This window comes from Caenorhabditis briggsae (genome assembly GCF_000004555.2).
Source record: "Caenorhabditis briggsae complete genome, chrII, whole genome shotgun sequence".
Taxonomy (NCBI): domain Eukaryota; kingdom Metazoa; phylum Nematoda; class Chromadorea; order Rhabditida; family Rhabditidae; genus Caenorhabditis; species Caenorhabditis briggsae.
Window position 1 is genome coordinate 6,520,780 of NC_013486.2, and position 25,460 is coordinate 6,546,239.

Sequence of the window (25,460 nt, forward strand, 5' to 3'; positions counted from 1 at the left end):
CGGGCTCTTCATCCAAGCATTGTTGAGCGATTTGTCCAAATGTGAGATGCTTGAAATTTTCTGAAGAAGTATTTTTAGTCAAGCTTGAAATATCTATAAGCTGGTTTAAAGTCAAGCTTCTACAAATTTTTCATTGATTTTCCACTTCAATATATGAGCCGTGAAAATTTAAAAAAAGCTCGGCCCGGTCCATTACAATAATATTTACAGTAAATAGGCCATTAAAAAATCTTTNTAANCGCGGCATCATGACTGGAACACCTCTAGTTTTTCGAAGTTGAGCTTAATAGGTTAATAGAATAAAAATCAAGATGAAGTAATAATTGAGCTTTTTTTCAATCTATGATATTCCCCTAAAACTCTTGGTTCTCACCTCTTTTTATCTTATCAACCCCGACGAACATGTCATAGTTCAAAAGATGTCTATTCGTTATCAACAAAAAACCCTATTAGTTCATTGCGACACAGTATCCTTTGCACTAGGGAGGAAGATCGAAAACTGATCTATCACATTCGATTCTTATCGCTTTTTCCATGTTTTGTGTGGAAAACCATAGGTATCTTTGGCGGAATCGGAACAAAAGAAAACGATGAGAAAGATTCCGAAAAACAACGGACAAGAAATTCGTATCAAGATTTCGCATAACAGAGATGAAGCATTGATAATAACGGGTTGCTTAGAACAAAAAGATGCTAGGAAGTGTTCAAAAATTCAAAAATATCTTATTTATTGCGAGCTGTTAAAAAAAAGAAAGTTTTGTACCAATTGAGACATGAAAAATCAGTAAAAAATAAATCAGAGTAAGACAAAGTACAATGACTGTTAGTTATGTCCCTCTTCTCTCTCTCTCTCTCCCGAGATTCATATCATGTCACATGATCCTGGAAGAGATGTACACTACTCCCCCTTATAATCCCGTTTTTTCTCCACCATCTTCTTCATTAGTCTTATTCTTCGTCCATCATAGACTCTTGTGAAAGATGGCTATTTTACGCGTAAAGTAGGTCTTACCGTTTCGATCAATACAATTCAAGTACTTTTTTTCAGTGGTATCGATAGCGGCGACGAGAATGCTGTGGTTACTGAGAAGCCGGTTTTTGAAACTAGTAAGAGTTGGTCTTTGAAGTGAGTTTTTTTTTAAATATTGCTCCTTTGAACTCAGATTTTTAGAAATTACGAGCTTCTTCACGAAAGGATCGAACGTCTGATCGAGGAGAAGACTCCATTCTTCTCCTTGGAATTCTTCCCACCACGTTTCGTGAATGGTGTTCCAAACTTCCTCGAACGTGTTGAGCGACTTTCAGAAGGAGGATCTGTCTTCGTTGACATGACTTGGCATATGGGAAGTGACCCTGCCAATATTGATAAGGTCACATCCTCTTCCTCGATTGCTGCATCCATGCTCGACTACTGTGGAGTGGATACCATGTTGCATATGACATGTGTCCAGTACAACAAGGCTGACACTTTGAAGCATCTCGAACAAGCCAAGGCGATGGGACTCAGAAGCATTCTTGCTCTCAGAGGAGATCTACCTCCAGGGGTGTGTTGCGGCATCGTTTCTAATTCATTTTTCATTTTCATGTTTCAGACTGAGCTCGAGGATACTAACCAATTCCGTGCTCTCGACATGATCCGTTGGATTCGTGAGGAATACGGAGACTACTTCTCCATTGGTTGCGCTGGATACCCACTCGGACATCCACAAGCCCCTTCGTACAAGGCTGATCTTCAGTATTTGAAAGCTAAATGCGATGCCGGAGCTAACTTTGTGATCACCCAACTGTTCTTCGAACCAGAGACTTTCGAGAAGTTTGTGGCTGATTGCCGTGAAATCGGAATCACCAAACCAATCATTCCTGGAATCATGCCAATCATGGGATACGAATCCATCAAGCGTATCGCTAAACTCTCCCAACTGGAAATTCCTGAGCACATNNTTTTAGACGCGGCATGAAGGCAGTGACAATCACGTGAATACGGTCAACATTTGGTACTGATAGATCAGTATTTGATCGTTTCATTGGTAGCTGTGATAGTCACGTCTAGTTCTTCTGATAAGATTGGGGTCATTAGGACGCCCAGAAAGTGTATTTCAAATTCAGAGTCAGAAAATAGGCTTAATCTTACTATCCTATTAGTCCCTTTATTATATCAGCCATTTCGGCTCCCGTATTATGTAAAACACTTACCAATATGGCATAGTTGACAACGAGTCGATCTTCTTGATCGTATCCCGATTTTCAATAGCTTGAACCTCCCCAGTGTTCGTCATTTTTGGTCCAGTTCACCGTTGTTGTTCCTCTACCGGTAGTATAGGTCCACTGGTTGCTGCGTGGCTGCGACTGAAAGAAGCTCGTTGGTTCATTTTATACCTTTGAGAGAAATTGGGCGGAGTCTCGATGGGGTTGAAGAAAGAGTAGATAGGTTACGAAAAAAGTCAAAGAACTATCAATGTCCGTTGGAGACGTTCAGTATCCCCAAAAAACGACCGTAAGACAAGAGAGGCCACATCAGGTCTGCCACTGCTGATATCATCACATCTGTTTCAAGTCCCTTTTATTGGGTTTTCGGTCGCGACAGACCGTGGCACCAGCTACAACGTGTCTGCTTGCATATTCATACAACAGCAGAGCGCAATTTCTGCGCTTTCCGTTACCGGTGCAGATCATGAGGAGAAAAAAACAAGAAGATGGGCGTAGCGTTCTCAGTCGGCAATAAGGAATTGAGACTCTTTCTATTTGAATCGTTCCGCCTACACAGTTAGAAAGAATCAATCAGGCAAAAGAACAAACTAAAAGGTGACTGTGATCTCGTCCAAGCGATCGCGTTAGACTAATTAGAATTACGGGGTCAAGAAAACATCTTCGAAGGAATAGTAGGGCTTGACCTCGTAATTCTTTCCAATATTTAGCGCGAAAGAGTCTAACGAATCAAAGAAATAATCTAAGCTTCTGCCCTTCAGTTTCACCTCCATTCGGACATGTACTTTTTCCAATTTTATCACTTCCCTCGGAGCAGTGTACCTTATCGACAAAGATTTTCCGATTTTGTCGACAAATTTACCTGACAAATTATCGATAAATTTGTCGATAAAAAACGATAAAATGTTGTCGATAAATTGTCGACAAATTATCGGTAAATTTGTCGAAAGTAGTTTATCGACAATTTATCGACGAAATTTTGTTGACAAATTGTCGATAAATTTGTCGTTTTCTTTGTCGATAAATTTGTCGAAGGGGGCATTTGTCGACAAATTCGACAAAAAATACTATTAACCGCCGGAAATACTTGTAAAAAATCGTATCTCATCTTTTTTTTCTAGGCCATTTCAACATGGTGGCCTAACTTTTGCAATATGAGTTTTCTAGGCCATCAATCTTTTTGACCTAGAAATGGTCAGAAATTCACCTTGTACACTTTCTGAGCCATTTTGGGGTGGTGGCCTAACATTTGCAAGTTGAGTTTTTAGGCCATTAACTGTTTTGGCTTAAAAATGATCAGATATTCATCTGGTGTGTTTTTTAGGCCATTTTTACATGGTGTCCTAGAAAACTCGACGCGCGAAAGTTAGGCCACCATGTTAAAATAACCTAAAAACACATCAGGTGAATATCAGATCATTTCTAGGCTAAAAAGAATCGTGGCCTAGAAAATTCATGTTGTGAAAGTTGGGCTACCAAGCCAGATAGCCTATAAAGTTTGCCTAGGTAAGTTCTTCCATCATTCTAGACGTCCTAGGAAAAAATGGTAACGATACGATTAAGGCTTCCATTTCGGTCGGTTGAAAATCGCCGACCGCCGACCGACCCAGCCGACCGAGCTAACCGATTTCGTGCCTTTGCGCATAAAAACACGAATTTTTGCGTACGAAGCACTTTATTTTATGACAAACGAGGCTTTTAGTGAGTAGTTTGTCGTAAAATACAATGCAGCGTATGCAAACATGTTGACGCGCAAATGCATGAAAACGGTCGGTGCGCCGACCGATCGGTCAGTTCGGTCGGCTGTCGGTCGGCGGGGTCGGTGGTCGGTCGGTCGGCTAAATTTCCCGACCGAATGGAAGCCTTAGATACGATTTTCACAAGTACTTGATTCCGGCGGTTAATAGCAATTTTGGTCGACAATTTGTCGATAAATTGTCGACAAACAGCATTTTTATTGACAAATTTATCGACAAATTGTCGATAAATGTTGTTTTTATCGACAATTTGTCGGTAATTTGTTGGTAATTTTCCGATAAATTTACCGGTAAATTTGTCGAAAAGTGCGTTTGTCGATAAGGCACACTGCCTCGGAGTAATGTAATTGGCACACTTTACTTTTCCACAAGGCAGGCGACTACAACACGAAACCGAATAGATGATAACCAAGTGAAATCGGCGTGTATTGCACGATATCAGGCCATTTCGTTTGGTCTTCTCGCGAAAATGCATCAACGCTGATAATTTGAACTTGCACCCAGATCATCTCAGGGAGGGAATTAAGATTCACAAAAAAACCAAATCGGGAAATTTTCAACCAGACAGAAAAAGAAAAGACAAGCCGATTAGTGGTTATGAATAAAAAATTTATTATTAGATAATACTTGAATAAATTATTAACTTATTTCCAAAGTACAAAGGGATCTTGACATGATCATTCTAATGTTCGTCTTCATCTACCTCTTCGAGTTTTATCTGACTTGTCAGCTTTTTAAGCTGTTTATCTGTCGCCTCGACTTGTCCGTGCCAGACATGAAGCTTATTCGCCCATTCGTCGCTAATTCTAGGTGGCTTCACTTCCTTCCGTACATTAGCCTTCTTCTTTTCAGGAGATTTGAACGATGCACTACTGAAAAATCACAAATGAGAACTTTAAAATGCCTTTGGAAAGCTACTCACATTTGTGAAGCAGTCATATCCGTTCGATCGTCGGCTACATGTTCAGATTTGACTGTTATCAATTTTCCGTTCTTCCGCTTGGGGGCTCGAATTTTGGCTACACCAGAGGTTCCCAGCTTACCAATTTTCATGCCAAGCATCTGTTCTTCTTCTCCTGAAAATCAATTTGGATTCTAATTTTCATAATTATCGATTACTGACCGTCGGATTCAGGTTTAACTCTGGATGCATACTCTTCACGAAGAACCTGCTCAGCCAGATCATGTTCATCCATTTGTTCGATCGGTTCTACACTTGCTCTACGTTTCTTCTTATTTTTCAAATGGCGATTGGGAATCCTGAGGTTAGAATATGTATAACTAGAAACACAAAAATCGACAGGATTCACGTACTCCGTAGATGGACCGGGCTCTTCATCCAAGCATTGTTGAGCGATTTGTCCAAATGTGAGATGCTTGAAATTTTCTGAAGAAGTATTTTTAGTCAAGCTTGAAATATCTATAAGCTGGTTTAAAGTCAAGCTTCTACAAATTTTTCATTGATTTTCCACTTCAATATATGAGCCGTGAAAATTTAAAAAAAGCTCGGCCCGGTCCATTACAATAATATTTACAGTAAATAGGCCATTAAAAAATCTTTCTATTTAGCTTGAATTGTAGAACATACCTTGCATGTTTGGGTCGAGATACCTTCGCTGTCTAGTATGCTTCAATCCAGCAGAATATGCTTTAGTTCTCAATTCTGATCTACTGGTTCCTGCTGTTGTTTCTGCTTGCGTGTTACTCGTTGTCGGTAGTGCAGTTCCATTTTGCACCGCTTCGAGCTCTTTCTGATGTCTTTCTAGACTTTTCTGCAGTTCCAAGGTCGGATCGACTTTTTCCACTAACTGTATATCGGTTAAACCAAGATCATGTTTTGCCTATAATCAAAAGTTTAATTGCTTAATCGAATTCGGATAGATTGCGTCACCTTGGTATAAACATTGTGCATCAGTACGATCTCGCCGAACAATTTCTGATTTTTCAACGCTGCTACTCTTGCAAATGGTTCCTGTTTAATTTGTTCAGTTGGTTTTGTATGAATTTCAAACTTACAATTGGTTTCCTGCTATAATTTAGAACATCTTCTTCGTATAGGTATTTCTTGTGTGTAACTGGATCATAAGTTGATTGGAAGATAGTTAACCGGAACGCTTTCTTTAGTAGGAGATTTTTGATGGCAGCCACGGGTTGGAGAAGTTTTCTAGATACTAATTCTTTTTGCAGTTTGAGGAGCTCTTCGAACTGTGTTCCAGTTATTGGTATCTACAACAGGAGTTCAAAAAATAAGTGTCAACATAAATAATGATTACCTGGCAAATGTGATCTATAGGTTGAACATTGTACAGCGCATAACAGAGGTATATCCCAAATAATCGATCCTGAAATGCTTCATATTATTGTGGATTTCAGACTTTCTTTGAGATTCTCACTTCTAATGTTCTCGGCACACCAATTTCATTTTTGCTTTCAAAATATAGAGCTGCATTCTGGAGGAGGTACTCGCTAAACTGAAAGGACAATACAATTAAATTAATTGCAAAATGTGTTCCTCACTTCCAGATGTTCCGCTGGGTTTACTCGATAATGGAAAATGGTGTCAAAACGTGTCTCCCGGAAAATTTCGGCAAATGCTCGGATGCTGAAAATATTAGAAGTAATTTTTGAAATATAGCCAAATTGATGAAAACTGATGACTTACCTTTTAGATTCGGTAGATGAGAACTTGTTGAATAATAAGTGTAGATCTTGTTTTATACCCGATCCCATGAAAGGAGTTGGGGTTCCGGAAGACGCCATTTCGAAGTATTTTACAGAAAAATACTTTTCTATGCACAGCGACGACAAGATCGATGGATTTGTGTGCGAAATTGTTAGCGAGAGATGACGTCAGAGGTATCAAAGCGCGCGCTATTGGACTACAATTTTTCGGCGGATATTTGAAATTGACAAACGCGAGAAAACGGCGAGTCGGAAGTTTTGTTTTTTCTTATTTAGTGTAAAGCTTCAAAAAAGAGAGCTTACCGGTTTGATTGCAGTAAAAGTAATAAATCCAATTTTTTAGATATATCTAAAATACTTCGTATAAATGAGGAATGCGAATAATTCTCGAATGAGAACTTTTTGATCTCCAAAATTCAAGTGCAAGTAAACATGCTAGTGCTGAAAACTTCGTTTCTGCAAAGGCAAGCCTTTCAAAATTCAAATTTATTGATCCAAACACTAAATTTATAGACAACGAAACTGATAGTGAGAGAAACTAGTATTCGAGCTCGACATCTGAACATTTTATTCAGATAATCGAGTCATAATTAAACAGCCATAAAATTAATTATTTTTTACTATGGTTTTCAAATTCAAATCAATCATGGTGTGATTTTCGAAGATCTTTGAGATTACTTTTTTCAAACAACCGCGTTTTGGCGCAAACGAAAAATGTGCAGTGGGGCGCGCCGTCGTTGCGCTTGGCACACAGCGGAGACCCCGCAAATTCCGGGGAAAAAAAACTCCGGAGAAAAGTGGGCGGAGTCGGGGGGCGGAGCCTAAATTGCAACCCTGGCACGGTTTTGCCGCATGGTTTTTTAGCACATTTGGATGCGGTCATGAGACACACAGCTTTCGGCTGCCGTGCCTCTTAAAATCGATTTTCCGGGTTGTTTTTTATGCTCCGAAATGTTTCCTTCGCATGCCGTTCTTACAATTATCGAATAAAAAATCCTTGGTTCAGTTTCTGTGCAGAACCTCCTGAAAATTTATTGAAACGAGCCTGCAAATTTTACGATCTCACTCTCACTACAATTTCCTCAAAGATTCTTTGCTTGAAATTTCTTTGAATCTTTGCGGAACAATTTTATTTTATTCGTATTCCAATAAACAAAAAAAAAGTTTGCAGAACTATGACTACCGATGAACCATCGTCTTCTATTTCTCAAGAACTGATCACTGTTGTGTCTTCGGATGGGAAGGATTTCGAGTTGACGGTAGAGCTAGCACAACAGTCGGAGACACTAGCCAAGCTAATTGCCAACTTCGATTATCACCTGAAAGATGTGAAGAAGGAGCCGATACCGCTGGGCAACATAGCTAGCGCTCAAATGGAGAAAGTATGTGTGTGGCTGAAGCATCACCAAAACAAAAAATGGACCCCACCTGGAAAAAGCGACGTTCCGAGTTACTCGTTCGATAAGTGGACTAATGCTTACTTAACGGTTCTTATCGAAATTCAAAATTGGTAAATGATAATTATCTTTCAGATTCCTAATAGCGAGCTTTTCGAGCTAATGAGCGCTGCTAATTACCTCAACATTCAACACCTCTATGAGACTCTCTGCAGAAGAATCGCATCTAAAATCGCCGGGAAAACGTCTAGTGAGATGCGTCAAGCTTTGAATCTCAAATCCGACGAAGAGATTAAAGCAGCCGAAATAGATGAGGAAGAGGAAGAAGAGAAAGAAGAAGACGACGAATCTTCGTCGGAAGATCAAGAAATGAGTGACATTTCACTGTCTCCAGAACCACCAATCAATGATTAACAAAATTACAATATCTCATACTACATAATTTTCTACTTGCATCTCGTACCAGGTTTCTAAATATTGCCTGTTCTCTGCTTTCAATTTCTCCTGCACCCAATTAATTTTTCTGTCAATTTTTATGTTAGTTTTAAACCATATTCATTGATGTGCATAAAAATGTAAATTTATTCAAATAGTTCGTTTATCTGAATTTTTCGTTTTCTCGAACGGCGAAAATATATTTCCTCATGGCTTTTCCAAAACATTGAGCAATTGTTTGCTAGAAATGAGTCATATTTTTCCTATTTTCTCTTTGTCGGATGCTTCCTCAATTCTCAACTTTCCAAAATACGAAATACGATTGCAGAAGATTTCATTTCAAATCAAAGATGGCGCCGAAAAAGAATAGTGCAAAGCGGCCACAGCCCAGGTGTCCTTTGAAAAACTGTTCCCTAAACTCATTGTTTGATATTACAGCACACCGAAGCCTTCCGCTCCAGCACGAATCGTTAAAGTACAGTCTTCTGATGGTCACATCCTTCAAGCTGATGTTCGAGCGCTGCTTCTTTCGAGCACTCTAGCCGCTACTATCAAGGGATATGACGACGAAAACAAACCTCTGGAAAAATTAGAAGTCAACAATGTTGTCGGATTCACTTTGAAGCTAGTGCTAGAATGGTGTGAGAAGCACAAAGAAGACGATCCAGCCATTGCACAAGCGGAGAAGGACAAGAAAAATATTTTCATTCCGTCGTGGGACAGACATTTTCTCACCAAATTGCCCATGGGAAATCTGTTTGATCTCATAACTGCTGCCTATCATTTGGATATTACTGGACTGATCAATTACGGCTGCAAAACGGTTGCTAACTCAGCAAAAGGAAAATCTACAGAAGAGATGAGAGAACTGTTTGGGATTCCGGAGCCATGGGAACAACCGTCCACCTCAACTGCCACTTGGGACGATTAATAAGAGATCCATTTCTTCAAACTATTATTATCGATCTATATCACATCAAATTCAACCACACCGGTACACCCGAAGCAGCTTTTCAGTAAAAAATAGTTTTCGATTGCATTTTTGCAAGGTTTATTTGTTTAGTGTTATTCCCAAAATTTAACACATTTGTTTTGCTTTATTCAATCAAATTGACTTTATTGATCTAGAAAAAAAAAACGATGGAACGAATCATATTTATCAGAAACTGCAGTTCATTTACTGGCTACTGTCGTCCGTTGACAAAGTCTTCTCTAATATTGCTTCTTTGAAGTTTTCCTCCCAATCGTATAGATCTGTAAGCTTCTTTGGTGAGTACAATTTCTTCACGCATGTTTGGAGAGTTGCGTAAGGTGGGTCCACCATCGGGTCGAGTCCAGAAACGAGTTTAGAAAAGTCAAACAGTTCGCGTGCCATTCCACTGAAGTACTCAATATGCCCGTATTGCTGAAAAATATGATTTCGAGACAACTTTTGCTCACTGAACCTACAACTGCTTCTTTAATTTTCCAAATGTCATCACTCTTCTCAAGATTTCTCCAGGGAAGCTCACCGGCCAAAAGCTCGAACGCAGTGTACATCAAAGAAACCATGTCATCAGCTGGTGTTTGCTCGAGACGACGATGGACACGTGTGGAGACGTATCTCTGTGTTCCACGAAATCCAGCCTTCGCACGATGTTGTCTCCATTCTCCGTCTGCTTCTTTGTACCTACGAACGAGACCGTAATCTAGCAATTTGAGCACATGACGCGTCTGCAAAAGTTTCGTTCAAGAGTCACTTAAAATAACCGTTTACTATTTACCGTTGGAGTGATTCCAAAACAGATGTTGGCCGGTTTGACGTCTCGATGCAGATAACCAATTTCATGGAGATCCCGTAAAGCAGCAATTGATTGAACTGTGATTCTTCCAACGGTTGACTTGCTCAATTTTCTAGTTGGGCTCATTCTTCGAATATCCCCTAAGTTAATACTTAGCAATTGGAGAACTGGAAACCTTCATTCTTATATTTATGTCACTCAAAAATAAACATACCGATATAGTTGAATTTCTCAGTATGACCTGATCCTAAAATCAACGGCGAATGCGGTTTTCCCTGTAACTTCACTAACACCGCCTGCTCCAAAATCATTCTCCGTGCTACTTTCCCTTTCCGTTCCATTGGTTCCGCCTTTATTGCTACTTCTTCTGCTATTTTCATGTCGATTGCAGTATAAATCTCCCCATAACCTCCTTTTCCGATAATACCTTCAATGTGCCATCGTTTCTTAAACTTTTCATCAATTGGGATCAAGGGAACGGAATCGGGCTCAGGTTTCTTCAGTCGTGGCATCACACCGAGTCGTTTGTTTGGAGATGGCATCTTCTTCTCACTTGGCTCTACCGATAGTTTTGGGATCCCATCGATTTTCTTTATAAGTGGCGGAGAATCTTTTCTAGAGTCATCCCTCATCACTTTCTCCGATTTCTCCGTAAGTGCAAAGGATTTTGTTGATCTCACCGACTCCTGAATTTCGCATGAAAATACTTTGCAAAAATTTTGACACCTCACATCAGTTTTTGCTTCATGTTTCGCATTCATCTACTTCTTCTTTCACGCTCACGACTTCAAACTTAAAACAGCAGTATAAATGACACCTGTGGAGTGATGCCTACATAATTTTTTCCAGCTATTCGCCTCATATTCCAGACTCACGTGAAAGTATCGAAATTAAACAAAACGTGAAAAAGCTACAGTAGGCAAAATTGAAGAACGTCTTCATAAACCGTAACCTTCTTTTTTTCAAGGAGCCCTCTGAGGGCCCTTCTATTACAGGGCCCTTCAATTAGAGGGGGCGCTTCTATTTTTCCGGCCACTTTTAGCAAAAAAGTTTTTCAACAAATTTCTGTAAAATTGTGGAATTTCCGGAATGTTTTCCACTGAAAACGTACGGAAATCTTCGATTTCGAACTACACATTTTGAACCCTTTAATTAGAGGGGCCCTTCTAATACAGGTTTTACGGTAATAACAATCGGATTTACATTCAAACGAACGTTAAATAAACATGTCAAAATCAACTTAAATAATTAATCAAAATCAAATGATAGACCAGTTCAAAGAGGAAAATTTGGTTTTTGTTGATAGTAACAGGTAGAACTCAAAAGATGATAATTACAAGATTTACAAAAAAAAGGAATCACGATCGAATAAAGAATTATGACATTGATCCTTGTCGGAATCTGGATAACTGTTCATGAGTCGTGGCTGGAAGCATCCGACTCAGTCTTCGAAGGCCTGCCCTACTGATGGATGGAGGTCTATCTCGACTGATCGGAGTGCCATCATCACAGGAAACAACACAAATGGTAGGGGCTGGTGATGAAATCGAGAGACGAGTTGGATCAGGTCGAGAAGTTGGAACTGGGGGTAGCGGAGGTTCGGCATGAATGGATCTGCAACATTTTCATAAGAGATTGAATGGAAATAAAAAATTGGATTAATTGTTCTTGTTAAGGTGTTGATTGAATCATGTGGAAAGTGGAAAGAAGTTAATGAAAAATCAGGAATTCTTTTTTTTTGTTGATAATCTGGACAACTGAAGAAATTGGTTTCGTTGATTGGGATTAATCGACCATGTCAGAAGATCAAAAATTTTGAGTGCATTAATTATTTTTAAAGTAGCAATGCCATATCAAAATAGGGATAAACTGAACGATTAAGAGAAAGAAGACTCCGTAAAACCCGTAATAGAAGGGCCCCTAACTTTCAACTTTGAGCCAGTTCATCTTTGTTCCTGTGAAAGATATGAAAAAGTTGCCAACTGCTAAACTATTTATCGTAATATCAAAATCATTTTATCAGTAAAAACATCTTCGATATCTTGCATAGTAGCCGAGATAAATGAGCTCAAACTTGATAGTGTATGGTGCCCTCTTATTACAGGTTTTACGGTAAAAAAACTGAAAAAAATGCGATAGTTTCAGCCGACAAAACCAAAAAAGAGAACTGAAGCGAGTAGTAGCAGTGCATCGAGAGAAAAAGAAAATGTAACCAAGCCGATTCTCAAAAAAAAAGCGTCTCGAATCATGCACTTCCGAATACTTTGACCTACCTTCCGTTTGCCAAGTGAGAGCCTCACATTACTCTATTTTATTATTGAAACTGAAAATAAAAGTTGCGAAAATTCTGGGCGAATTTTCATGCAAAATCAGGATTTCTGGCCGGAAATCTAACCGAATATGATGGTACGGGAGAAGCGAGAAATTTGCAAGGATTTTCAAACCTCTGAAAAATTCAAGCGAGGAGCTTGAAAAAGGAAACTCACATTGAGATCTCTTGTCCAGCAGTGTCCAACTGCATGTTTCTCATTTTATTTCGAGTTTTCGTATCATTCGAATTTCCACGATACCAGTCGATGAACTGAAAAAGTTCTTTGGTTTTCAAAATCAAATCTAGAAGACCTACTTTTCCAACAATTGTCAGTTTCAGCCGAAACGCTTCATGTCGAGACTCAATACAGTATTCCCCGCATGCAAGAAGGAATGCAACTATTAGACCAGTTAGAAGAACATAGAATATTCCGAATATATTTTGAGGTTTTGAATTTGTTGCTTTTTCAGCAGGAGGAGGACCACACGAAGGGCCTTCTGGAAATATTTGAAATTATGTTAATATTATCTGTATTCTAATATCACCTCTCCTATCCCTCCACCATTTATTTTTCAATGCTTCCAAAATAGTTCGTTCTTGTAATTGTAACACAGTTCTTGATAAAATATCTCGAAGAGGAGAACCTTTTGGTAGAGCAATCCCATATCCCTGTAATTCAGGAATTAACTTATTCAAAACTAAATTCAGAAAAAAACCTTTGAATCCAAAAGACCTCCGATACTTTGTAAATCACAATCTCGTTCCAAATAATATTCCAACATCGAACTCTCCATCATATACGCGTACCCACCCGACTTTACCCGTGCTATTCCTTCTCTTGAGCTATTTACAAAAACTCCAGGAGATGATGATTCCATTACTGACCACCTGTAACTTTTGATTAGGATCCAATTCTTCAAGAAAAACAACTTACATCCGCTCGTACATTGGTATTTTACTCTCACGGAAGAAGTCCATAGTTGACCCGCTTTTTAGAACTCCGTATCTTATTTTTTGCTGATTCGCCAAATCTTGTGTACTTTCTGAAACTTTTTGAAACTAAAAAAATGATTCATGAAAATTACAAACCGATAGGTGTTGACATTCTCTCTACAGTCAAGAACGCAGCCAATTGAGCCGTATATGAAGAGATTATAATTTGTGTGAACATCCACCAAACCACGGCAATCAATCGAGTCGCAGCTGCTCGTGGAATCACATCCGATCCTTGTTGCATAAGAGATCCCATCGTAAACCAGAACGAATTCAGAACTGTGAATTGGTTCTTTTGATTTTTTATGTTTTCAAAATCCCGTTCATCAATCCTTTCCAAGTTGTACCTGTAAAATTTTTAGATTTGAAAATATACTCAGCAGGCAATACCATTCATAAGGAGAAAACTTTGCCAAAATGTGCATTGAATATGAAACAATGCAATAACTGAGAAGTAAACTGATCCAAACTGTCAGAGAAAGGGGTTCAAGGAATGTCCAAAGTGATCCTTTATCAGTTTCTTCCGAAGTTCGTGCTAATAGAATCGAAATCCCGAGATGCATAAATGGAAGAGTAAAGTCTGAATATCGTTGAGTATTAACTTTTGCATCTACAGTACCGGTCAATAAGATATACAAAAACTCATTTCTCATCATTTTGACCATTTTCAGGAGTCTGGAGCTCAGCTGTAAAGTTTCTGATTACCGTATTTCCTCTAAAGAAGCCCATCCAAAGTGTCAACTTTGAGCATAATTATCCCGCTTCTTGTGAAAGATATCGAAAACTTGTCAATTAACAATTTATTTATCACCAGCCATCTGCTAGCCGCTCCTCCGGCGCTTCATAATAGAGCTCAAAGTTGGAGGCTTGGATGAGCTTCTATTAGACAAAATACGGTACTTGTAAATCTTGGTGGGTCTAAATAAGACCTAGATTGAAAAGTTGGCATTATCAGAATTTTTTGAGAGTTACTTTGATTTTCGATTTCTGAAAGCCATCAGTTTTTCACATTTTTAGTACAAGGAGGGGCTTAAAGGGGTGTGTTTCAAAAATCGAAAATAAACAGCATTTTCAAAAAAAATTATGTGACTGCAAAGTTCCCTGTTCTACACCCTCCAAATTTTTTAAAGTGATCTGAAATTAATAAACCAAGCTTCAGACTCCTGAAAATGACCTAGAATCATATGAAAAATACGTTTTTGTATATATCTTATTAAAAATCTTCTCACCAACTACTTCGGCTCTGCTATAAGTTATGGTCACTGCTGAAAGAGATAAATCTGCTTCGTGCCTTTGTAGAGCTCCAATTATACCATTCCATCTACCAGAATCGTCCTAAACATGAAAACTTCCAAATTCTATATTATATCAAAAACTACCTCAATTCCATAAGTTCCATCTTGAACCTCAATGATTGTATAATTGAATTTCAGTACTTTTGTCATTTCATTCAATAAATCGATGCAAAATCCTTCGTACTTATTTTCTCCAGTCTTGATCACAAACGGTTCTTCTAGATAGACAACAACACGAAGGTGAAGTCCTTCCAAATCTTCTGAATCCGGGTCGATATCGAATTCCCATCGATTTGCATATCGACTATCGAAGTTCCAACCACGCTTTTCAGACCAGTTGCCAAGCTGAAAATATGAACTTCAGGTTCCCCAACGAAGATGTGTTCCTTGTTATTTTTTATCATTTTGTCTGGTATTAGCCCAAATGTTCCAGTTATCTACACAAACACTTTCTTTGCCGATTGCTCTCTCCGAGAGTCCAATGTGCGAATAGTTTGATTCCAGTAGGTAAGTTTATTTGCATTTCAACTCTTTCTGTCCTCAACGATCAACATTTGCCTGTTTGTTTTCACACAGTTTTTGCTACCTTTCGGCATTCATTCATCAAATTTTTCTTCAATTGCACCACCAGCTAAATACAGCTGGTTATGATCTTTGATCGCTCTATAGAAATAAGATAGAATCCTTATTTTGAGTAGGTCAACTGCTCCACATTTTACGAATAAGATTGAGATTTTTATTGTATAGAAAGTGTGTTTGTCTTTTTGCACGTCATCATCTAAACAAAGAGACAACAACGACATAGATTTATTACCTCTTCTAATCTGCCACGTCATAACGAGGAAGATAAAATCTGATGAATTGTTTCTTGTCGAGAAGAAGAACAAGGAAAAGAAGATAAACTAAAATGATGGATAGCTTTACTCATAATCAGATGAAAATTACAAAATCAGAAACAAGTCAGAAACGATACTATATGTTTCATTTTCTCCTTCTGACCGACCATCAGAACAAATCAGAAGACGTAACGTCATCTCAAACTTGAAAACGAAATAGTCGTCAAACGAAATCTCGACCGTTTTTGTCGGTGTTATCAGGAAGTAAAGACGTAGAAAAAGGGATATAAAATCGGGATGGGATTGAATACAGAAATGGAAAAAAGAAAACGGATGAATTTGGACTACGACATGGAGAAAAAACTAAAGATGATAATCATTGGATCGCAGAAGAGAAGAAAAATGAGTTCAAGGTTGTATAAACAACAGATTTTTTGTTTCAAGTTTCACTTACACGCTCTGACCATGACAAGCTTTGAAAGTGATAAATGATATCATTTGAGGAGATGTAAAAGTCAGACGAAGAAGGAAAGAATATCTCGGTGAAAGGCCATCCATTTCAAACTGACGACGTTGAAATGGGAAGTACAATAAACGATATGATAAGAAAATAACAGAAGACTGGTTGGCTGGAAAAAATGTGTCTAGTAGAGGTTTTTGAAATTTTATGGACTTTTGGTCAGATAATGAAAAGGAACAGTAACATGTACTGGGTAGCAAAGGAAATTCGGAAACTTCAGAAAGTTCACAAAAGTAGAATTTCAGAAACTAGAGAGTTGTTGTTCCTAAAATTGGGCTCCGCGTCACTTTGAAACCGTGGTCATACTGACGCATGGATAAATTTCAGACTACAAAACCGATTTCAGGGTTTTCAAGTTGATCTTTTCTGATAAAACACATTCAGAAATTATTATTTTTTTAATTTTTCGAGTTTCAGGATGTGTTCTATCAGAAAAAGCATATTTGAAAACCCCGATCGATAATGTAGTCTGAAATTCATTCATTCGTCTGTATTACCACGGTTTCGAAATGACTGGTTTCGAAGAGTCGCGGTTTCAAAGTGACGCGGAGCCAAAAATTCAAAAAATCAGCGATCGAAGAAAGCATTGAAGAATCTTCAGCTCAAGAATTTTTCATGCTCATTGGCTATCAAAAACCTGAATCCTGCACAACTTCGATCACTGATTTTTCAACGATCTAGGATCATATCGAACCATTTTCTCCAATTACGTCCCTTCCCAATCACATCGTGTCCATTTCCACAATTTGATGACGTCTACTAAAACTTCTGTTCCAAAACTGAACACAGACGATTCGTCACTTCTTATTCTATACTTCATTATTTTGAAAAAGTCTCAAATTCAGCGATTTCCTTCATCGGAAAACTGGCCAACTTCAGCGAACACTCGGTCTCCTTCTGCGTCTCTCCACTCTCTCGTCGATGATCTGCCGAGTGGGAGGAGCGAAAGGGCGGCACAGAGAGACAGTAGATAGTGTGAGTGGACAGTATAAAAGCGACAATTTCTGTTGGGGTATCCTCATCAGTCGTCTTCTACTCATTCTGATTCCTAACTACCCAAAATGTGCCGTCTTGCCGTTCTTGCTCTTCTCGCCGTTGCCGCTGTCTCTGTCTACGGACAGCCAGCCGGAGGACAAGATATTCCACCATTCCTTCGCAATGCCACTCCAGCTCAACTCCAGAGCTTCCAACAACTCATCCAAGCCAACGGACACTTGACCGAGACTGCACTCGACGCCAAGGTCCAAGCCTGGGTTTCCCAACAAGGAGGAAAGGTCGCCGCCGATTGGGCTGACTTCCAGAAGTTCATCAAGGGACAACAAGGACAAGCCGAGGCTGCCCATCAAGCCGCTATTGCCAACTTCTCCCCAGCTGCCAAGAAGGTGAGAGGATTATTCAGAGATTTATGTTGCATAGGTTTAGTGAAAAGTATTACAAAAAAGAACTAGTAGGTAATCCACTCAGCTTAGTAGCCAAAGTGAAAGTAGATCATGTTGAGTAACAGTTTTCTAATTCTCTTATATCTTTCAGGCCGATACCGACCTCACCGCCATCTCCAACGACTCTTCCCTCTCCGTTCAAGCCAAGGGACAAAAGATCCAAGCCTACTTGAATGCCCTCCCAGCCAACGTTAAGGCCGAGCTCGAGAAGGCCCAAGGACAATAAACGCACTGATCAACCAAACTTTTTTGTAAATACCCTCCCCAAAGCTCTCTTTTTTCTCGTTCTCATTCGATTGAATCCTATTTTGGAGCTCTAATTAAATGTAATAAAACATCGTGATGCTCTCGGAATTCCTCTTTTTGAATATGACACCAAACATAGAAAAACTAGAATATTTGTACAAATAACACACATGGGTGTGTGAGGATCGCTATGTATAGATGAACGATTTGGAGTGAGTTGACACAAACTTGTACAACCTGTTTGTTTGCTTGTAAACAAGTACGTACTGTTGAAAAAAAGTGCTCGAGATAGAAAAACGTTTGGAACAGAGGGATTCAAATTTCGTAGCCTGTCAAGATTCTAAAGATCACAGAAGACCATGCTCATCTATAACATACTTTAAAGTGTTGTCTGTGTTCAAACTACTTGAACGTCTTCTGAAGTTTCTGTGGTCAGTGTGATCAGTTTCAAAAGTTGTGACGATGTTGACAGTTTGAAGAAAAGGGCGATAGATTGACAACGTAGATCAAGGTCTCCTTCCACAATTAATAGATCATAGAACATATCCGTCCTTATCAAATCTCTTTCTCTCGATAATTTTCAATGTTCCAGACTATTTACATTTCGTTTGCTTCAAAAAGAAAATTACCTCATCAAAAAACCGGTTTTAGTCAATTACCCCTCTTCCTCTTCTGATCCTTACCTTCACAAATTGTGAGTTGATGCGTCCAACGCCGTGATACATGATGTCGTCTCGTTCTCCATTTGATTTGAATTGCACGTCTCCGGTCAATTGGTTACGTAGTTTCAACTGGAATTCCAATTTTAGGAAAAAAAAGGGTTTAAAAAAGGAGGAAAATGAAGAATTCAGGTGTGAATCGAATTAGTGGGACTGAAGAATGAAAAACAAATTATTTTGTGTCTGAACTGGATTTGCAAAAAAAATCATCTCTTGCAATAAAAAAAACAAGATCTGTATCGATTTTTGTGATCTAATCTAGGTAACTTCCGGAGGCCCCTTCAATCAGAGAGGTTCCTTCTATTCATCCAGAGATTTCGGGCCTTCTATTTTTTTTTGCCCTAACTCATCTAGGTTTTCCTTTTTAATATTGATTTTGAATAGAACTTTCAGCCACCGTAAAAGGGCTCTTTAAATTTTGAATTTGAGCTAATTTATCTCGGTTCCTGGCAAAGATAAAAAATAGTTGTCAACTGATAAATTATTTATCATAATATCATCAGTATTTTATCAGTTGACATATTTAAAAAAATTTTAGGAACTGAGATAAATTAGCTCAAAGTTGACTATTAGTGGGCCCTTCTATTATAGGTTTTTGTTGAAAAACGTTCATTGCAATCTTTCCAATCTTTGAAAGTCAACTTCCGTGATGATTCAAAATAACCGGTACTAGTACCAATTATTCACCTAATGTCATAAATTACATCCATAACTATTAAAAATGTGTCATGTCCGTTCCAAAAGATCACGCAATGTCCACTCAATTGCATTCGCGAACTTCTCTACACATACACATCCGTAAACTTCAGCGTTGTATTCTCAGTGTCTCAATTCTAGACGATTATCCCAACAAATACAGTAATCCCTGGTCTTCAGAAAGAACTTCCTTCTTCTTCGTTTTTTACAATTCAGAAGAAAAGAAAAGAGACAAGTTTGAAGGATCAAGAGGGAGAAAAAAAAAGAGAAAGACGGTTTCTATGTGGTTGTTTGCGGATTTGAAAAGAGAACTTGAAGGACATTTGGGAAATTGTTGTGGCATTATTCGAGAATTACCTTTCGAATTCCTTCATTCATTATTCGACCATCCGACCAAATGTCATGAGAATCACACATCACAGCCGATTGACGAGGAGCATGACCGAGCTAAAACGGTTATGAAAATTTAAGGAATTCAAAAATTGTAATCTTACTTCTCTCATTCTATAAATCGCCATCCCTACAACATAAACCGCTTCGGAAGTTAACGCTAATTGAGTCTGAAGTTGTATTTTAAGTTTAAAAACAAATTCAAGGGTTCACCTTCATCATTGGGTCATTCTTTACCAATTGCAGTCCAGTAATATTGCAATGAAACGATGCTCCATACATATTGTTTAGAAAATCTTCCAAAAGAGATAAATCCTGGAAAAAATATTATGGGTACATCTTTACAGAACCAACTTACCGTATTCGTGAAAACGTATGAAAATGGAGGTTCTGCCATATTCAACCCACGAGCTTGTTGTAGAAGATTATAGAGAACGGTTATATTGTTGGAATGAATTATCTGTAACTCAAATCCATAACAGAACACCTGAAAAGGAGCAAAGAAAACTCACGATGTTAGTTTGTTTCAGTCTGGTTTTCACATATTTCAAAAACGGTTCATAGTCATCTGTGTTATTCGGAAGTCGCCGAACTTTAATGTGAATTCTCCTTCCTCCAGTATCCGCAATCTGTTTATACTGCATCAATGGAGAAAGATCTTCTAAATCTGATCCATGTTGATAAGCCAAAAGAAATCCAGTCCATCTCATAGAATCCAGAAATTCGCTGGTTGCTCGTGCTCCTGCTCCTCTCGATGGTCCGAGAAGGGTTACAAAGTCAGAGATGGAATCACGAAGAGATGTTGATTGAAGCGATAGACATGGAATCTGGAAAATTGAGAAGATTCGATTAGGTTCTGATGTAGGTGAACTCACATTGAAATAATGGCACATAGACTTGATGAGTTGAGAATCTTGTTCATTTTCTTCATTTGATAATACAACGGCGACGATACCTTGCTGCATGATTTCACACACTGAAAAAAAAATGTTTTGTAAGGGGTGATAAGTTATCATCATTTTGAAAAGCGTCTAATTGCAAAAATAACGGTACCTCAGAGGTGGTGGGCTATACTGTAAAACCTGTGATAGAAGCCCCCCACTGTCAAACTTGACCTAATTTATCTTGGCTCCTATGCAAGATATAAAAAAGAATCAACTGACAAAATGTTTGTGATATTACGAGGAACAATTTATCAGTTGACAATTTTTTTATATCTTGGACAGGGACCGTGATGAATTGGGCCAAAATCGAAGGTAGCCTTCTCTTACAGGTTTTACAATTATCAATTTCCGCGATTTTTCGCCTATCGAAACCCTTTGAAGCGTTAAACTCATTCAAGCACCAACAGAACTACATTGACTTTCCTTAACTTAAATTTTTAACTAAAAATCTTTAGAAGTGCTGTTCCAGTTCATGTTTAGCTGCAATTTCGCTTACCACAAAACTTCTAATAGATGAGAACAGTTGACACATTTTTGATATCTTGCAAAGGAACCATGATAAGTTAGCTCAAACTTGACAGTGCGGGCTTCTATTACAGGTTTTACGGAATTTTTGTAGTTTTTGTTCAAAACGTCCCATACTAGTTTGAGTTAATTTATCATGGCTCCTCTGCAAGATATAAAAAATGTGTCAACCAACGAAAAACTTTTGATACACATTATGATAAACAATTTGTCAGTTGACAACTTTTCTATATTTTTGACAGAGACTGAGATAAATTGGGCCAAATTTTTTAGATTTTGAAGTCTATTACAGATTTTAGGGTATCTTCAAAAACTCACTCCTCTCTTCATAATTGTTGTCATATCGAATTGGTGAAACAATTGAGAATTTGATCTGTGTATGTGCTCCATGTTCTGTATTCCATCGGTCTATTGCATATCTCAGGTGTTCGTAAGCAAATGATCCTCGATTCGCAATTGTACCTGGAATACTAATATCTTCATTTTCTCTGATGAATCCGCAAACCTATATGAAACCGATCGTCTGGTGTGATTCCCGGAAGAATTGTGTTCAGAAGAAAGAGGATTCTGATTGAAAATCCAACTAAGCGACATTTTTCTTGCATGCTGTGTTGAAAGTTTAGCTCATCTGAAATCATAATTTTTAATTATTAAAAATTATTAAAAAAAGAAAAAATCAAGAATCGGAATGACGAATAGTGAAGGAGAGACACAAGAAAAAAGGGATTGCAGCACCAATGGGCATTTTATATCAAAGGGTCTGGAGAGGGAGAAACGAGAGAAAGAACAAGACGATTCCCAAGGGGATATCAGAATACCCGACGAGGTTATGAGAGGAGTGAATTGCAGTTTGATTGCATCACAGATTTCATCTGATTCCCACAAAAATTTTTGGACTTCTCTGAAGTTTTGATTTTGGCAAAGTTCGCTTTTTGTGGAGCTTCTAACTTTGAAATTGAATTTTCTTCAGGAAACAGTAGAACAAAGAAAATCGAATTCAAAATATTTGTGGTTCTTTTTTTTCCGATTTTTAAAGAAAAAAGTACTCATGAGGATTTGCCTGTCTGGACCTTTTTGGAGAAGCAGGAAAATCCGGATTGGAAGAAAAATGAAGAGAGGCTTGTTTTTGCGTTGAAAAACCATTAAAATTTCACAGCTTTCCCTTTTATTTTTCGTGCATACATGTATGTATATACTTCTGTTCTCCATTTATATTTTACTTTTTGGTTTCCCCGAGAATATAAGATGAAAGGATCAATGACAGAAAATAACTCTAAATGAGTTTAGGACACATTTCACGAATGATCAATTTTTGATGTTTGTGATCCCAAATTTCCCGAAAAAATATGAAGAAGAATATTGAAAGTCCGAGAAGAAGATCAAAAGTCTCAAAAAAGTGCGCGATATCCAATGCGAACTTTTTGGGCGTGGAAATAAGGGAAAGAAGCACGAAAAACGAAGAAGAAGAGAGAAAATGGGGCGGCTCCAACGAGCACAAAACGATGATGATGATGACTATGATGATAGGGGGCGGAAAAGAGACTCTGAAATTGAATTGTGTCGAAATGAGGAATAGTATCGGTAGACGCGAGACGCAGAGCCCGTGTCAGAGTTTCTTTCAAAAATCTCAGAGTCGCTTCGACGGCGACAGACGGACGGATTCTGTGTCGACGTCGGGCATGGAATTCTAGATGACAAAGGTCATTGGAAAATTTGTTTAACTGGAAGTAATTATTAGATCTTTGAATATTCGAATTGCAGACAGAAAATCGTAAAGCGGAAAATATTATGTTTCGGATTACGTACAAATCTTGCTCATTGAAATTTTGAAATTTTTCTGAAAATTGCCAACAAAATAGTTTGAAAAGTTTTGTGAGAACATCAATTTTTGATTTTTTTTTTTGAAAATACCGTACAACCTGTGATAGAAGGGCCCCCTAACTTTTAACTTTGAGCCAATTTATCTCAATTCCTATCGGAGATATGAAAAAGTGGTCAATTGATGAATTGTTAGCCAAAATATCACAAACATTTTATCAGTTGACACATTTTGGATATCTTTCACATTATTTGAGATAATTGAGCATTGAGCTCAAACTTGACAGTGTGGCGCCCTTCTATTACGGGTGTTACGGTAGCTTAATTTTGCTCAATTTTTTTCAAATTCTATTTTTCCGGAATCAATAGCTCAACTTTTTTGAATTACAAAAAAAATAGAATATGAGTTTCAGAAATAGAGAATCAGACCAGATCTAGTAAGTACCGTAAAACCTGTATTAGATAGGCTCTCTTATAGAAAGACCCTCTAATAGAAAGGCCTCCGAGAGTTGCTTGGAAAAATAGAAGACCTAATAGAAGGACCCCTTCAAAGTCTGTTGTTTGAAATTAAAAAAAATCGTACGTTTTCAATACAAAATATTCTGAAAAGTCTAAAATTTAACTGAAATTTGTTGAAAAACTATTTTTTACACAAAAACTTGCTCAATTTTGTGGAAATTGTTAGATTTTTATGAATAACAAGAACTCACCGAATTTTTCTGTGAAAAATTTTGAAAGGGCCCCTCTAATAGAAGGGCCCTCCCGAAGTACCTTGGAACAATAGAACGGAAACAAAAATTTATTATACACTTTTAATTCAAAGAAAAACTTTGAGCACTTTTGTAAAGTATGAATATTGAAATTGGCAGGTAAAAGAGACAGTCATACGAAGATTCTGTTTTTCTCAAAAACAAAAAAAGAAGACGCATGGATGAGTGTAAATGACAAGTGCTCGTGGACACAAAAATGTATTCGGAATGATTTCAAAACCAGAAAAAGAAATGAACTTCATCACCATTTGTCTATTGAAAGCATTGTATTTAAGCAGAAAACAACGGGGAAATGAGCAAAGATCTGAATGCGTCTGTCTTTCTTTCACTCTCAAATCATTTTCAAACATCTTTATGTCAATCATTTTCAGAAGTGAAAAGAGACAGAGATGGGAACATTTGACAAGAACCAGGAAGGTTCGGGTTTTGTGAGATTTCGTAGAATTGAGTTTTGAGTTTTGCGTTTTAGATTTTGAAGAAATCTTCATCTTTCGAATAAGAGATTTTTACAACCAAACGATTATTTTGAAAAAAAAAGAAGCTCCATCCGATTTTTGCACTCACTTGAAAGACATGAAACATCTCCCAAGTTCCTCATTCTTTTTTCTTTCCACTTCAAAGTTCTCCATCTAAATTCTCTTGATCTATGAGCTAATCAGAGCATCTTTATGGAATTTGAGAGATTGAGAAACAGAAATCGGGCATCCGGGAGTGGTTGTTTTCATAGGCTAGACGGAGTACAAAAATTGTATACGATTTCAGAAGTTTGAGCTATGAAGCATGTCTGGTGTATACGGAGTCAGGAAGTTCAGGAAACAGAAGGTTAAGCTCAAAATTTAAATTTTCGTCTGGGAACAGGGAAAATATTCAAACCGCCGCTATGAAAAAGGAAGTGTGATTGGAAGAATAACCTTTGCCACACACTCAAAACTAATCCCGTTTGTTCAGAAGGCGAAGCCTGTGTTGCTTCCGAATTCTCGCCCTCCTGATGCTCCTCCCTTCTTCTTCTCTTTCTCGTCGAAAGTCCGTTTAATTCTATGCAAATGTGCAGTAGAAAAGAAGAAGAAAAAGCAGAAGAAGATGTCGAAAAGTAGAACTAGGTGAAGAGAAAAAGAGTGTGAAGTGGTTATGAACGAAAACATAAGAAGAAAAAAAAGAAGAAGAGTAGAATAAAATGTAGGAGCGGAGGTGGAGGAGTTTATCGATGGAAGCAAGGAAATGGTCAAGACAGGAAGATCAACGAGAAGAGGTCAGTTGGTGGGAAAATGCACAAACGAGGATCTTTGGAATTAGAATGGGTCGATATTCATAGAAGAATTAGAGAAAAATAAGAGAAAAGTACAAAAGATTTCAATCGGGACCAACATGAGAAAATTGTATTGCGGAATAAGAAAAATGTGTTCTTTCCATACTTTTAATCCTTGCAGATACCATTGGGAATACTAATACGGGAGACGTGAGAGAAGGGAAAAACGACCTTCAGAAAGGGCAAAAAATTTGGTTGTTAAGATTAAAAAGTCTGAAAAAATCTTGAAGTGGTAGCGCGCAATAACTCGAACTTATAAAAATGGGCATATCTTTAGATATACCATATAGAGAGTATTAGCAGGGCTCTTTTAATAGAAGAGCCCCTCTAATAGAAGGGCCCTCCGAGAAGGGCCCTCCCTTCTAATACAGTTTTTACTGTATTCCTAATAGTAA

General features: G+C 38.0%; 8 protein-coding genes across 8 annotated transcripts in view; 4 read left to right on the forward strand and 4 right to left on the reverse strand.

Annotated features, from left to right (window-relative positions):
• CBG12960 overlaps window positions 1-2,163 on the reverse strand; it is a gene marked incomplete at both ends in the record, with an annotated part of 5,618 nt that extends 3,455 nt beyond the window's left edge. The window contains 2 exons of the mRNA XM_045242195.1: window positions 1,223-1,384; window positions 2,161-2,163. Coding sequence (XP_045095014.1) covers window positions 1,223-1,384; window positions 2,161-2,163 — 165 coding nt within the window. The remainder of the gene's footprint in view (window positions 1-1,222; window positions 1,385-2,160) is intronic.
• On the forward strand, window positions 982-1,958 carry CBG12961 (the record flags this gene model as incomplete). The annotated part of the gene is made up of 4 exons (XM_002630477.1): window positions 982-1,001; window positions 1,049-1,126; window positions 1,172-1,544; window positions 1,593-1,958. 4 exons carry the CDS (start codon window positions 982-984, stop codon window positions 1,956-1,958), a joined length of 837 nt encoding a protein of 278 aa, XP_002630523.1.
• A 2,481-nt stretch (window positions 2,164-4,644) lies between the features above and the next one.
• Window positions 4,645-6,722, reverse strand: CBG12959 (the record flags this gene model as incomplete). The annotated part of the gene is made up of 10 exons (XM_045242196.1): window positions 4,645-4,834; window positions 4,885-5,038; window positions 5,086-5,349; window positions 5,551-5,803; window positions 5,854-5,934; window positions 5,979-6,188; window positions 6,236-6,304; window positions 6,356-6,433; window positions 6,480-6,564; window positions 6,625-6,722. The coding sequence occupies 10 exons, from the start codon at window positions 6,720-6,722 to the stop codon at window positions 4,645-4,647; spliced, it is 1,482 nt and encodes a 493-aa protein (XP_045095013.1).
• A 1,097-nt stretch (window positions 6,723-7,819) lies between these two features.
• CBG12958 lies at window positions 7,820-8,455 on the forward strand (the record flags this gene model as incomplete). Its single annotated transcript, XM_045242197.1, has 2 exons — window positions 7,820-8,026; window positions 8,177-8,455. The coding sequence occupies 2 exons, from the start codon at window positions 7,820-7,822 to the stop codon at window positions 8,453-8,455; spliced, it is 486 nt and encodes a 161-aa protein (XP_045095012.1).
• Window positions 8,456-8,826: 371 nt separating this feature from the next.
• Window positions 8,827-9,407, forward strand: Cbr-skr-17 (the record flags this gene model as incomplete). The annotated part of the gene is made up of 2 exons (XM_002630473.1): window positions 8,827-8,867; window positions 8,915-9,407. 2 exons carry the CDS (start codon window positions 8,827-8,829, stop codon window positions 9,405-9,407), a joined length of 534 nt encoding a protein of 177 aa, XP_002630519.1.
• A 246-nt stretch (window positions 9,408-9,653) lies between these two features.
• CBG12956 lies at window positions 9,654-10,889 on the reverse strand (the record flags this gene model as incomplete). Its single annotated transcript, XM_002630472.1, has 4 exons — window positions 9,654-9,881; window positions 9,926-10,189; window positions 10,240-10,424; window positions 10,472-10,889. The coding sequence occupies 4 exons, from the start codon at window positions 10,887-10,889 to the stop codon at window positions 9,654-9,656; spliced, it is 1,095 nt and encodes a 364-aa protein (XP_002630518.1).
• Window positions 10,890-11,633: 744 nt separating this feature from the next.
• Window positions 11,634-21,776, reverse strand: Cbr-glr-4 (the record flags this gene model as incomplete). The annotated part of the gene is given in 18 exon segments (XM_045242198.1): window positions 11,634-11,871; window positions 12,653-12,703; window positions 12,744-13,065; window positions 13,114-13,237; window positions 13,285-13,456; window positions 13,503-13,611; window positions 13,658-13,908; window positions 13,952-14,141; window positions 14,791-14,896; window positions 14,941-15,201; window positions 18,581-18,688; window positions 19,670-19,759; window positions 19,807-19,872; window positions 19,916-20,017; window positions 20,061-20,162; window positions 20,215-20,678; window positions 21,490-21,657; window positions 21,677-21,776. The coding sequence occupies 18 exon segments, from the start codon at window positions 21,774-21,776 to the stop codon at window positions 11,634-11,636; spliced, it is 3,024 nt and encodes a 1,007-aa protein (XP_045095011.1).
• Window positions 17,274-17,877, forward strand: CBG12955 (the record flags this gene model as incomplete). The annotated part of the gene is made up of 2 exons (XM_002630471.1): window positions 17,274-17,594; window positions 17,743-17,877. 2 exons carry the CDS (start codon window positions 17,274-17,276, stop codon window positions 17,875-17,877), a joined length of 456 nt encoding a protein of 151 aa, XP_002630517.1.
• Window positions 21,777-25,460: the final 3,684 nt, after the last annotated feature.